Source organism: Artemia franciscana, chromosome 2, assembly GCF_032884065.1.
Source record: "Artemia franciscana chromosome 2, ASM3288406v1, whole genome shotgun sequence".
Classification (NCBI taxonomy): domain Eukaryota; kingdom Metazoa; phylum Arthropoda; class Branchiopoda; order Anostraca; family Artemiidae; genus Artemia; species Artemia franciscana.
In genome coordinates this window covers 19,298,577-19,312,133 of record NC_088864.1, presented here as the reverse complement: position 1 = coordinate 19,312,133, position 13,557 = coordinate 19,298,577, and the positions used below count along the sequence as shown (strand labels likewise).

Here is a 13,557-nt window from a genome sequence, read left to right as displayed (position 1 = left end):
GTATCTGGTTTGAATAAAGCCGGTATACATAATCAAAAGTTTAACCTTAATGGCTGAGGATTTCTATGCTCTAATATACAAACTTGATATTCTGTAATTGCATGACAGTCTTATGAATAAATTTATATCTGGGTTAAATAAAACCAGTTTACATTATCATAAGTTTCTTTTACTGAGTGGATATTACGCGGGATTTTCAATGTATTTTAAAAAAAAAGTAGAATTTTAATGAATCTTGGAGCGAGAAGTCTTCTACCCTTTTTTCTTTTGACATGCGCTTGGATGAAGTAAACTGGTTTATTTAAAACAGATGCAAGTAGTGACGTCATAGTCCATCCCACGAAGCCCATAAGTGCTACTCTTTTCTTCTTCACCGTGAAAAAGTTTAGTGGCGATTCCCTCAGGATAAAAAGCAGGAGCTTGTTACGTAATAGAAGATTGTTTAGCTATGCACATTTATTGAGGATGAAGTAATTTCGTGTGACTTGTTACGAAATGTAGATGAGGAGGATGTATTCCGCGAACATGGGTACTATATAATACTTTAGGAGATGTTTTTGTCTTTGATTTTTTTAAAGACGCTTTTTTCGAGATATTTTTCTGATTTTTTCTTCAAGGTGTCTTTTTCCTTGAGATGTTTTATCATGGCATTCCCAAAGCCGCTTATGCAAGACGCATCTTGGTCCAGGGAACCTTTATAGTCACCTTTATAGTCAGTTTATAGTGCTATAAGCTAACTATAAAATGACTATATGCTGACTATATACCTTTATAGTCAGTTTAATTAATATTAAAAAGAAACAATTTCTCCAATATTATTTTAAAATCTGGAGCTTAAAATTTTAAAGTAGAAGTAATGCATTTATCACGGATGTTACCAGTATTTCATCCCAGTTTAGCCCTAGTGACTCAATTAAAGCTTATAGTCAGTTAATAGTAAGTTTATAGGTTTATCGTTTATAGTGTGGTGTGGGAATTGAACGTATGACCAGGGATTTTTCAACGGAGTGATGTCTGTCATCTGAACTGGCAAGCAATTATTATTATTATCACGGTTTTGGAAGTATGTTCCATTCAATAGGCTCCTTGATCTTAATTAAATTTTCCCCCTTTCTCCATTATGGATATGCTAGGGTTCTCGTGTTTCTTACCCCGGGAAATGATTACCATGGAAAGAAGAAATATATTAAAGAAAATAGTTTAAGGGGATATTATGGTTATACAAGCGCGTGGTAGCAGTATAGTTAATGGGATATCTGCCCCATGTATCCATGGGATATCTGCCAACTTATCCATTCAATTTACATCATTTTCAGACCATTTTGCAATATTCCAACATCAAATTTTGCACTCTTTGAACGTTTTTTATCCTTATGTTCAACATGAAAACAGGTCCTTGGAAATCAAATTTGGTCTCATTTACTCTCACTTCAATTTTATCAGTGTTCATATGGGGAAATACCCTATTGTTTTGCGTATAACTGTTATCTTTTTCAGATTTCTGTAACACAACAACAATTTTATCTGTATTATAGCGTTCACTGACTACCCTCTATGTTAATTTTTTATCCTTTTTATTATCATTGTTTTAGGTAGTATACGTTTCCCATCTTAATTCAATGAGCTGCACTTTCCAAATTCAGATGTTCATTGTTCTGCCTTCTCCGTTAATCCAGCTTCTAATTGGGTCACTAGGCGTAAACTGGGATGAAATACTAGTAAAATCCATGATAAATGCATTACTTCTACTTTAAAATTTTAAGCTCCAGATTTTATAATAATATTGGAGAAATCGTTTCCTTTTAATATAATTTGATCTGTAACGCCTCTAAAAACTCGATTAATATCTTGACAACATCCAAATAATCGTGATAATGGTAAATACATACTAACAACGTTACTTTCTTTGGATTTATTCAATCTTTTAAATAAACCACTATTATAAGCGTTATTTCCTTTTATTGTAATGGTTCCAACGCCAGCTTCTCCAGGTTTAAAAGTGCTTTCAAAGCCATTTTCTGCTTTACAGGAATCAACGGATTGGGTTTCATCTTCATACCAACACTTATTAGTAGCTGCGCTTCGACTATAGTCATCGGAAAATTGTGTTAAAATTTTTAACAGTAGTCGTTCAAACCTAAATAATCAATACTTTCAACACATTTCTCTTTGATAATATATTCAGATTTGTGGTATTTATACGCTTGGAAAATTATTTGAATTTATTGCAACTCTGTTGGGCTTAACGAAGCTGTTTACTATTCTTTGACAAACTTGTTTTGTACAAAAGGTTTTTAAATTAAATTGTGGTCATTTTTTATTGACATAGTCTTTTTCATAGAAAACAACATTCTATATCTTTTTGTTTTCTGATAGACTATATAGTTTTTACTTTGAGATTATTTAACTTTATTTCTGCTCATTTTTGGTTTAATAAGCTCTTTACTTTTTTTTATCAAACTTGTTCCGTGTTTCCCATTAAAAAATACTATCTGTAAGTAATTAAATAAAAAACTACAATTTTTCAATTGAAAGTAAGGAGCAGCCTCAAACCTTAAAACAAAATCAAATTATTGCGCATATGAAAGGGGTTGCCTCCTCCTCAAGGCCTCGTTCTTTACACTAGAGTTTTCTTTTATAGAATATAAGAACAAAACAGTTTTTTTAATTTCATTTCAGATCGTTTTTAAATAATACCGAGAAATCTGGCTCTCTCTACATGACAAATTCCGGTACTTGTGTATCCCTACGCCACTCAGTAAAGTTTACGGTGTGTAAAACTCGAGAAAAAACGGGTTTCTTCGTTACTTTAAAAACGAGAGAAATGAACAATCAAACCAGTTTGTTCTCGAGGGTTACACAGCGGAAACATGAATGAGTGTCATAAAATACACACATACCAAAATTCCTAACCCTTACGAAAAAAAAACAACAAAACTCAAATAAAATTCCAAAATTTTGAAAGCCTTAGTTTTCAACGGGGTGTATTTTCTGGGGGGGGGGATTTTCAAGGAAAAGTATTTTCCGTGGGGATTATTTTTCGGGGGGGGGGGGGTATTTTCCGCAGGGGGGTATTTTCCGCAAGGGAAGGGTATTGAATGAACCATCGTTCGGCATTTTTGTTCAATCTGACCTACCTTTGACATCAAAGGTAAGTAATTTTAATGAATGCTTTCTACTTTAAGCAATGTCAAAAACATTTACAATTTAAGATAATAAAATCAATTTGTATATGAGTAAAATCCAATAGAGGCATTTCTTTGCTGAATAGATCCTATATTATCTTAAATTTTTAAAAGAAACCTGGAAACCATTGTCTGGCTACAGCTTTCCTGTAAATTCTAAGGAAAAACAGTCAAGGAAATTCAGACATGACTGGCTCAACCCGTTTCAATGGCTTGCGCACAGCGCAAAAAAATTATGTTCCTTTTGAAAACACCGTGTTTTATTTGGCCCAACTGGTGCTGGATCGGGCAGTCAGGTAAATTATAATGGTCTTATAGCTATTAGCATATGCTTTGTTAAGAGCCTTCATCATTTTGATGGACTTTATCTTAATGAGGTCAGGAAAGGCAATGGGAGAGCATGGAATCAAATTCGGATGTAAAACTCTCCTTGACTCAGATTATGCTGATGATTTAATGATACTAGACGAAAGTGTAAGCAAAACAAATAAACTTTTAGAGATATCGAGAGTTCGGGGTGGTAGAATAGGTTCGAAAATTAATTTTAAGAAGACTAAGTAAAAAGGGTTAGGAATAAGTGAAGACGAAAAGGTGACGTTGGGTAACAAAAAGACTGTTAAGATGGGCAGTTTTACTTATATTGGTAGTATTATTAATACGGACGGTGGAAGCAGTGAGGATGTTAAAAATAAAAGAGCCAAGTCTCATTGTGTTTTTTCACAGTTAAAAAAGCTTGGGAAAATAGGAAGAGAAGTCCACAAACCAAGATTAAAATAATGGAAGGTACAGTGATGACAGTGGTCAAATATGGCTGTGAAGTATTGGTGCTTGGAAAAGTGGATGGAAGCTCCGAAAAGCAGATGAAAATTTACTAGATTTTTTTTCAAAGAAATTGCCTGAGGGTTGTTCGGGGTACGCGGCTGACTGAAGGCATTTCAAACAGTAGGCTGTACGAAAAATGCAGATCAATCCTATTTTCTAGGGTTAAAATGAAAAAAAGGTTGAGATGGCTAAGCCACGCTCTAAGGATGAAGGATGGCAAATTGCTGAAAATGATCTTTTTCGGCCAACTGTTTAGGGTTAAACGAAAAGCAGGTCGTTCTCGTCTGGGATGGGAGGATGTCATAAAAAAGATTTAAAGGAAATAGGAGCTTCCTGGAAGGGTGTAAAGAGAGAGGCTTTGAATAGATTGGGATGGAGGAGAATCATGCTTAGCATTGTGTTGGCCTCAAGCGGTTTGATGCTGTGGTGAGAGGATCGTTTGTCTTTGGGTTGGTCTCAGGCGGCTTGATACTGCGGTGTGCTGTTGTTACTAGTAGTAGTAGTAGTAAACCTTTCAATTCTCAATCAAATAAGCCCTTTTCGAAGTTTCTGCGACAACTCCTTCGATACAAAGAAAACGAAAAAACATTGTTCCAACATCGCTCTTTACTTTGGCAGCGCTTTCGCAATGCCTATGATCAAATTGGTTCGCTTAAGGTCTGTAACCCCAAAAGTTCCATAACATAAGTTTATAAGCTCTTTTACGAAGTAAATTACAGAGTTAAAGAAATTAGACTTAGGATTCTTAATGTATTCAGCCTTAAAAATCAGAAGTAATATGAATTGCTCGAATTCAATCTGAATGATTTAGATTGTGTTAATATAAATCTTATGAAGGCAAGGTTCATTTAAACTAACTTGGATAGATAGGGATGTTTAAAGGATAGACTGGGACAATGTGCTCTGGGCCATGTGACTTCCAGAGGAGTGGAGTAACGGGGCTTTTGAACCAGTATTTATGTTTGGGTTGGAAGGGGGTGTTGTAATTAATTTTGTCTCAGGTGTAACTAAAAATTCAAATGGTCCTGCATTTGTATAACTGCCAGAATATTATTTTACTATATAAATATTTGATACTTCTTCATCCTGCAAAAAAACAGCACAGAAAGCTTGCTACTACTAGACTCACAAACGAAAATACAGATTCCATATTTTCTCCTCACGAGGGTTCCATTTGTTAGATAAAACTCTTATTGCTAATGTTTCTTCATTTTTTTTCTTTGAGAATTAAATAATGCATATCCTTCAAAGAAATGACAAAATTTCTTTGACTAAAGTTCAGTCGAATAAAAATTTAATTTTGATTAGAGTTTCTTTTGTGTTTACTTGCTTAATTACAAAACAATTTACAATTCTTCTTGAAAACTTCGGCCAAATAAGAATTTGTTAGTCAATAATTGGATAGCGAAAATATAACCTTATCTTAAAACGTGATAACTATGACGTTTTCTAAAGAAAAATTTAAAACGTATAGACATGGCTATGGTAACTTTATTTCTTTGAATGCTGAATTAATACCTTAGATATAATATTTTATACTAGTCATATATTATCGTGTGAAATAGTTTTTAGTGAATCCGGAAGGAGTGTCTCAATTATGGTGTAAGGGATGTTTTTCTAACTATGAAAACAAGTGGTATAAGGGAATGAAACTTGGATTTCCAGCCAAAGTTGAGTCTGAGAAGAAACTTTTAAGTTAAATAATTTTTGGTAAAATTCTAGTTTATTGACTTTTTGCTATCTTGGAAAGGGTTGGGTTAGGAAAAGGAAACTTTCAGGGATGGGTCTAAAGGCTAAAGTACATCATGGGAAGGTATTTTGAAGTACTGACCTCCACTCTTTCTCCCTCTAGAGGGCCCTGAAATTTGCCTTTATGACAGGCCCATACCTATTGAAATTTTGTCAAAACAAGATCTTACCTTAATTTTCAATTACCAGTTGCTTTTCTCTGCCTTTTGTTCTGAAAATGCAATTCCTGTTATTTGAGTAGAATTCTGAGCCATATCAATGTTGTTGTTGTTTTTTCAAAATATAGGAAATGTATTTTGTGAAGCTGAAAACAATTTTGTTATAAGCCTACTTCATTCAAGCTGAAGATCTATCTTGCAAGGTTTCACTTTTATAACACACATATTTTTGAAGGTCAGGATCCTCTAGAGAAAGTGGAGGTAAGTACTTCAAAATACCTTCCCTGGGCACACTTTAGCCTTTAGACCCATCCCTGTAAGTTTCATTTTCCTAACCTAACCCCTGTCCAAGATAGCAAAAAGTCAATAAACTAGAATTTTACCATAGCACTTGTAATTGTAAGAAATAGGCTAGTTGTGTCAGTATGAATCAAACTTTCAGGGATCCAACATCTTAATCAGGCAATAGGAAAGCCAAGGTCTATAGGCTACCATAATTTTCTTTGTTAAGTGAGTATATACAGATACATCAGCCCTATGTTATGCCAAATCAATATGCTAAGATATTTATCTTTTGACAGAATAGGCTACAATTTTAATAAATTTTTAAGAGCTCTGGTTCTTTTTGCAGATATCTTTGTTCATTCTATTCTAATCAGTTGTCTTCTTGCTTTGATAAAATTGCCATTAAAATTTTATCTTCAATATTCTATTTGACAGGGAGTTATGATATCTTAACACTTGATGAGAACAAAAAAAAACAAGCTTATACTTTTATTACTCATCATGATCCACAGAACCTCATAACTATATGATTAAAAAAAAGGAAAAGAAAAATCAATAAATATATTCTCCAAATCAGTCTAATTTAAATGAAGAAAATAAAATCTGCTTCTGACCTTAAATTGCTTGCCAAATTTACTTCTTTTACATTGATTTGACATACCTTATTTAGCCAAAGTTGAACAGTGATCAATAATCAAATGTGGTCTTCATTACAAGAGTTCAAAAATGTACTTTCAACTCTTGGCTTCTTAGAAATATATTTATTTTAGAATTGTTGATCTGATCTGTATTATAAAGAATAATGATTCAATGTATTTTCATCAGCTTACAAAATTCAAAACAAATTAAAACTGTTGTGGCTCTTTCAGTGCTATCATATATTCAAGCTGCTCAAATATTTTATTAATTCATAACATTGTAGTTTGTTTTATGAAGCTGAAGTTTACAGAACTGATGTTTTTGTAATTCTGTAAAATCCAAATATTTTGTCCCTGTGAAATATTGAGTCACTTGAAAAATGGAAAGTGATAATCCTTAATTCAAGATTAAAATAAAAAAAAATTGCAAAGAAATAGGATAACACAACAATGATTCAGCAGTGTAATTTTGGAACTACTGTTGAAATTGTCTTTCAAAACAGGATAGCTCTGCTTAGTTGTGACTTGGAGCACCATCTCTTGGACCTAGAGATAGGATAAGATAATATTTATTTTCAAAAGACTATCACAAGCTCTGTAGAGCCAAATTCGCTTTATATGTCTGTAAAAGCTAAGAAAAAAAATTCCAATCAGTACATTAAGTCAAACACTTAAAATTAAAAAGAAATTAAAGAAGCAAAATCATCAAAAATAAAGAGCAAATCAGTAAACTTAACAATTAAATTACAAAGACATTGTAGTAAATCAAAAATAAAAATGGCAATAGAGGAAAAGGGGAATTTGGAAAGTACATAATCACAAATTCTTATTAAGGTGTTCCAGAATAAAGGGGATAAAACTTTTACAAAACCTCTCTGTAACAGCATGGATTGGGGGAGTTGCAGTCTAATGGGATTATGAAAATCAGGGAGTAAGTCCTCAGTATGGGGATTGGAAATAACTGGTTTAGTGAAAAGCTGGCAACTTTTTTCTCTCCTTTCTTTTAAGGTGGTAATATGTGCAGCTTTAAGGAAGAAGGAGTATGGAATTTTGCCTTCTTTGTAAATGATCATGAGCAAATGCTTTTGGACTGACTCGATTTTGTCACTAAGTTCATTTGAAAGTTACAAATGCCAGACTGGACATGCATATTCCAATAACAGCCTGATAAAGGATAAGTAAACATGGAGGGAATGTATCTTTGGACAATTAAATTTGTTTAGCAGCTTTAAAATGGATAGTGAAACATTTGCTTGTTTAACAATGTTGGAAGCATGTGTGTCCCACTTAAGATCATTAGAAATTGTGACACCAAGAAGCTTAACATGTTTCACTAGCATTTCGTCTGGGATTGGGTTGCAAAAAACAGGAGTAGATTTCAAGAAGTTGATTGTCCTTATCTGTGATTTAGTGGGATTTACTGTCATATTTAGATTCATCCAAACATTGGGTTAGGATTTCAATGGGGTTACTTTTAATATTCCTATGACATACTTCAAGAATCGACAAGTCATCCACATATTTCCATCTTTGGGGGAATTCCTTGCCAATTTTGTTAATCATGACAGGAAGTAAGAGTGGTCCCAATAAGGTTCCTTGAGGTATTCCTCAGTACCTAGGGAGGGGGTTAGAGTAAGTATTTTTGTATTTTACAACTTGTGATCTGTTTGAAAGGAACAATATAACAATCTATATATATAAAAATAAGTTGTCTGTCTGCCAAATGACGTCGTGTTTATCCGCATATGACATCTGAATTATTTCATCATATACCAATTCAAAAACGAATGTATTCAAGCCAATGTAGTATTTACTAAAAGTGGGTCAGTTTCAAAGTTATCATGTAGTAAACAAATTACGATATTGTGTTCAACTAAGTCAAACACTGTTTGGAAATCAACTAAAACCAGGTTTAGCCAAACATTTGGTTTCTCTAGTTCACTTAGGATGGTGTGAATCAAGTGTACAAGGTAATGGGTGGTTGAAGTTTTTCTTAAATTACCAAACTGTTGGATGTCAGTGTGTGGTATAATTTTAATTTTAAGCCAGTCACAAAGGAACACTTTGTAAAGCTTAGAAAAAACTGAAGCGAGTGTAATAGGACGCATGTTGGTTATAGTCAGACTGGAAGATTTCTTTGGGATGGGTGTTATAAAACCTAGTTTCCAGCAACTTGGGAATTTACCAGATTTTGTAATTTGGTTAAAAATAACAGATAAAGGTCCAGTAATTGTGTCTGAAAAGGCTTTAATCAAGTCAATTGGGATGCCTAATGGGCAAGTACTTGATTTTTTGAGCTTTCAGATTTTATTTATAACATCAGAGGGAGAAATTTGGGGGAAAGAGGTGCAAGATACAGGTTCAAATTGTTGGCTATCTTGTAAGGGGGCTCAGGGAGATGAAAACTAACTTCAACAGGGGTTTTCCACAAATCTCTTTAATTTTCCTGTACCATTGTTTGAGCTTATTAAAATACAGTCCTTAACCTTACTATTGTAATACTGAGAAGCTGCCTTTCTCAACTTTCTTAGATCATTAGCCTGTGTGATATGTCCTTGCTTGAACAAACTGATTTTTAAAGTGGTAACTACCTCCAAGAGGGGGAAGAATGGTGACGGGTCTGTAGAAATTTGACATATTGGTGCATATTAAATCAAGAGTGGAATTGCCTTTGGTAGTAGGGACTTTTACAATTTGTTTTAGACTAAAAGTATTACATGTAGACTCAAGTTTTAATTCATTTGCATCACCTAAGAGGAAAATTCCAGCATTTGGGTATTTAGATAGTACATAGTCAGCACTGCCATGCAATTTTTCAATAAAATTAATTTTTTCAGCCACTCTCTGCCCAGGAGAGTAGTAAAAACAACACAGGACAATCAAATTGAAAGGATGTGGTAAGACCTTAGGTTGAACACAAACCCACAAAATTTCATCAGAGGGAGTAAGACAAGGAACTAATATTTCTGAAGGATAAAAATCATTATGGACCAAGAAAAGAGTTCCACCCCCTTTCTTACCCAGAGGGTGGGTTTGGAATTGCCTTTGGTAGCAGGGACTTTTACAATTTGTTTTAGACTAAAAGTATTACATGTAGACTCAAGTTTTAGTTCATTTGCATCACCTAAGAGGAAAATTCCAGCATTTGGGTATTTAGATAGTACATAGTCAGCATTGCCATGCAATTTTTCAATAAAATTAATTTTTTCAGCCACTCTCTGCCCGGGAGAGTAGTAAAAACAACACAGGACAATCAAATTGAAAGGACGTGGTAAGACCTTAGGTTGAACACAAACCCACAAAATTTCATCAAAGGGAGTAAGACAAGGAACTAATATTTCTGAAGGATAAAAATCATTATGGACAAAGAAAAGAATTCCACCCCCTTTCTTACCCAGAGGGTGGATTTTGGATCTGATTTTAATAAACTGGGAGAAATTATTCATTCTTAACATGTGTGTATTTTGAGCATGTACTTCAGTAATAGCGATTATGTCTGATCTATATATTTTAGAAAAGGAGTCTAATTCATTAAGTTTTTCAAAATTAAGACTTTCAGCATTGCCTAACAAAAGTGTGGGAAATTTAAAACGACATGCAAAGGTACCATTTTTACACTTGACTTTATTTAAATTACAAATGGGTAGAGGGGGTGTGGTTGGATTCGTAGCGGGGGCCAGATTAATGTAGTCAGAACAAGGGACCAGGGGAGCACATTTGACTTTTATGGGATGTCTATTAGAGTCAACATTGATAGATGAATTATTAGAGTAAGAGAAGGATTTGTCTTGGGAATTTGGAGGTGGGGGACGGGCAATGATATGGATGAAGCATGAGGAGAACAATTAGGATTTATTACAAGACAATTATTGAATGCAGAAAGTCTCAGACCTGAGTCACGTTGACAGGGTAGGCACAAGGGATAAAACAAATGGGCTGGGGGTGGGATTTTGCAAGGTGTTGGGAAAGGGCGGCTGGTTGGGAATAGTGATTCATGTCCGTCAGGAAATTGCTGATTTGTGGCAGAGTAGGGAGGGTACAGGGCAGCATACTGTGAGGGTGAGGAAACAGGACTTCTGTATGCGGGGAGGGGGAGGAGGTAACAAAGGATAAGGGAGGAGAGTTCCGGATTGGGAATGGTTTGTCAATTTTTGAGCTATGCCTGATGAACTTTGATGAGAGATTTTTGCTTGAGTGCAGTGCACTAAAAAAGGACGGCGGAAGGGAGATGAGTGGCTCTTACAATTTTTATTTTGGATAGGGACACTGGAACAGGGCCCCAGGGAGGAGAATTAACATCAGCTACTGGTGGTGCATAAGCAATACCAGAATATTTGTTATTACAAGCTAAAACTAGACAAAGCTTCACATGGTTAAAACTGCACCTAACGAAACCACAACTACCTGAAATAAAATTACAACATATATGTAAAAATTTGCACTGCTTGCTAAATTTACAACGGTTATGATCAAAATGTTTGCATATCACATTTTTTTTTGTTGGAGATTCTTTGCTGGAACTTGGTTGATGCACTTGGTTGAAAATCACTGAGCTCATTTTTTTTTTTTTTTTTTTAGTGTAACCTGCCTTAACTCTATTTTCGAGAACACTTTTTTGCTGGAGCCTGGTTGAAGAAAAATTTGATCAAATACATAATTGTCTTGTAATTGGCAAGAACCTGCCAAGATTATATTAGCACATTTTCGTTTATTATCAGAAGAGACAGTCTTATTATGCAGGCTATTCACCTTGTTAATGTCCACACGTTTTTGGGCATCTGTAATGTGGTATTCAAGGTTACCATTGTAATTAGGCTGTATCAAGGGTGGATTGAGGTCAATGAAAATTTCCGGATTTATGTCACTTGTTGTGACAGGTAACACTGGATTTAATCCTCTAAGTCCTTCATCAATATTCATTGGGATTATGGACATTGCACTTTTTTTATGTTTTGAGATGAAAGTGTTATTAACCTAATTCAAAATGGAATTATATGTAGGTCGACTTGCCAGATCACCTTGGTGAACCATCAAAAAGATGAAAGTTAACGCATCCGATAACTCCTCTTGTAAAACCAAGATTTTGCTAATATCTGGTTGTAAGGGGGGGGGGGGTGTAGGGACAGTGTCTGTTTGAACTGATTTATCAGTGCTACAGTTAATAGTTTGGCCAGATGCATTTGTTTTCCCTTCAGAACAGCCTCAGCTCTGGGAGGGACAGGGGAAATTGTTCCATCACACAAACTAGTACCAGCCTTGTTAGAAACGGTTGGTTCTTCAGTCAATAGAGAAAACTGGCTGAGTGGAATGTCTGGAAAATGCTTAGGGCTGCTGAGATCACTTAGAATGCTAAGAATCCTTCTTCTTTCAACAGGGGTACGGGGCGTCCGAGAAGTTCTGGAGGGGGATAGAAAGCACTCGAGAAGAAGTACAATTTACCTTAGACTTAGTAGAGCAATCTAGGCACATCCAGGAGTTATTCCAACTAGTGATTTCTATCCTAGCACACTTATCAGTCCCTGCATGGAAGCAAGAACTGCAATTAACACATTTGACTGCATTCGAAGTAACCCGTAATCTGCATTCAGGACAAAATTGTTTTGATTTCGTCATTTAGTCTTGCAACGCAGTTTTAAGCCTTACTTAATTGAAAGGGCTTAACAGGTCAGAGACTGAAGAGAGAGCTGTTGTTATATTTTAAACAGTGCAAGCATAGAAACTATATTCAATAAACCCAGATAAGAATAGAATATTCAATCCAATCAGTTTCTTGTTTTTGTTTTTTTTTTTTTACACAAAATGAGCACCCAAAATTTTCAACTATCTAGTGTTCAAACTGTCATTACTCAGCACCTATGCATCAAGATGCATCTAATATTTTCTAAAAATATAGCCATATTGGCTTTCCTTGATAAAATTAAGTTAAAATGGTGGCTAATATTATATTGACAAACCTATGTTCCAAGTTTTGAAAATTGTTGTCTGATGTAGTGGAATTCCTGACCAACTAAAAATGTTCCTTCAGTCAAATTCAAGTGTAGATATTAGCTTCTGTTATGGGATTCATTTCTTTTGAGGATGGCTTGTAGTAACTTTGTCAAAATTCTTGACAAATAGCAATAGGCCCTGTCAAAATATAGGTGACTCTGTTAAAACTTCACTGAACATGTAAAACAGATGAAAACAGTTGAAATTCAAGGGTCTTTTGCCAAAAACATAGTTGTTGAATTTATGGGTGCTTTCTCAACACCAAGAGATTTTGATGATTATTATTTGCAGTAATATATCGTATGAGTTAAAAACACTAAAGAAGTTTTTTTTTAATTGTAGTTTTACTGATTTGATGCTAGATGCTATATTTTTCAATCATCTGAGGAACTTCGGCTTGGCCTCATACTTTGTTCATATTTTTAAGCATTTAACTTTGTTGATCACAACACCCTAATTCATTTATCATTGCATTATTTTGAAGTAGACCCTCTTTTAGTAAATTTTTTATATATTTTCTTTCAAATACGTCCCAAGCTGTAAAATACAAAATATTCTCTATAAACCCCTCCCTAATTGGCATTGAATTTCTCAAGGAGCCTTGATAGGACCACTATTATATGTAGTACTGATTCATGAAATTGGAAGACTCCCTTAAAGTGTTAATATGTAGGTGACTTGGTGATCCTTGAAGTATATAAAAGAAATATCAACAATGACACAATCAAAATC

At 34.5% G+C, this 13,557-nt stretch overlaps 1 protein-coding gene across 1 annotated transcript in view; it reads left to right on the top strand.

Annotated features, from left to right (window-relative positions):
* The first annotated feature begins 5,412 nt into the window (after nt 1-5,412).
* Nucleotides 5,413-13,557, top strand: part of LOC136038126 (pleiotropic regulator 1-like) — a 55,042-nt gene continuing 46,897 nt past the window's right edge. Inside the window, exon 1 of the mRNA XM_065721153.1 lies at nt 5,413-5,492. Within this exon, the coding sequence (XP_065577225.1) occupies nt 5,484-5,492 (9 nt within the window). The 5' untranslated portion in view covers nt 5,413-5,483. The remainder of the gene's footprint in view (nt 5,493-13,557) is intronic.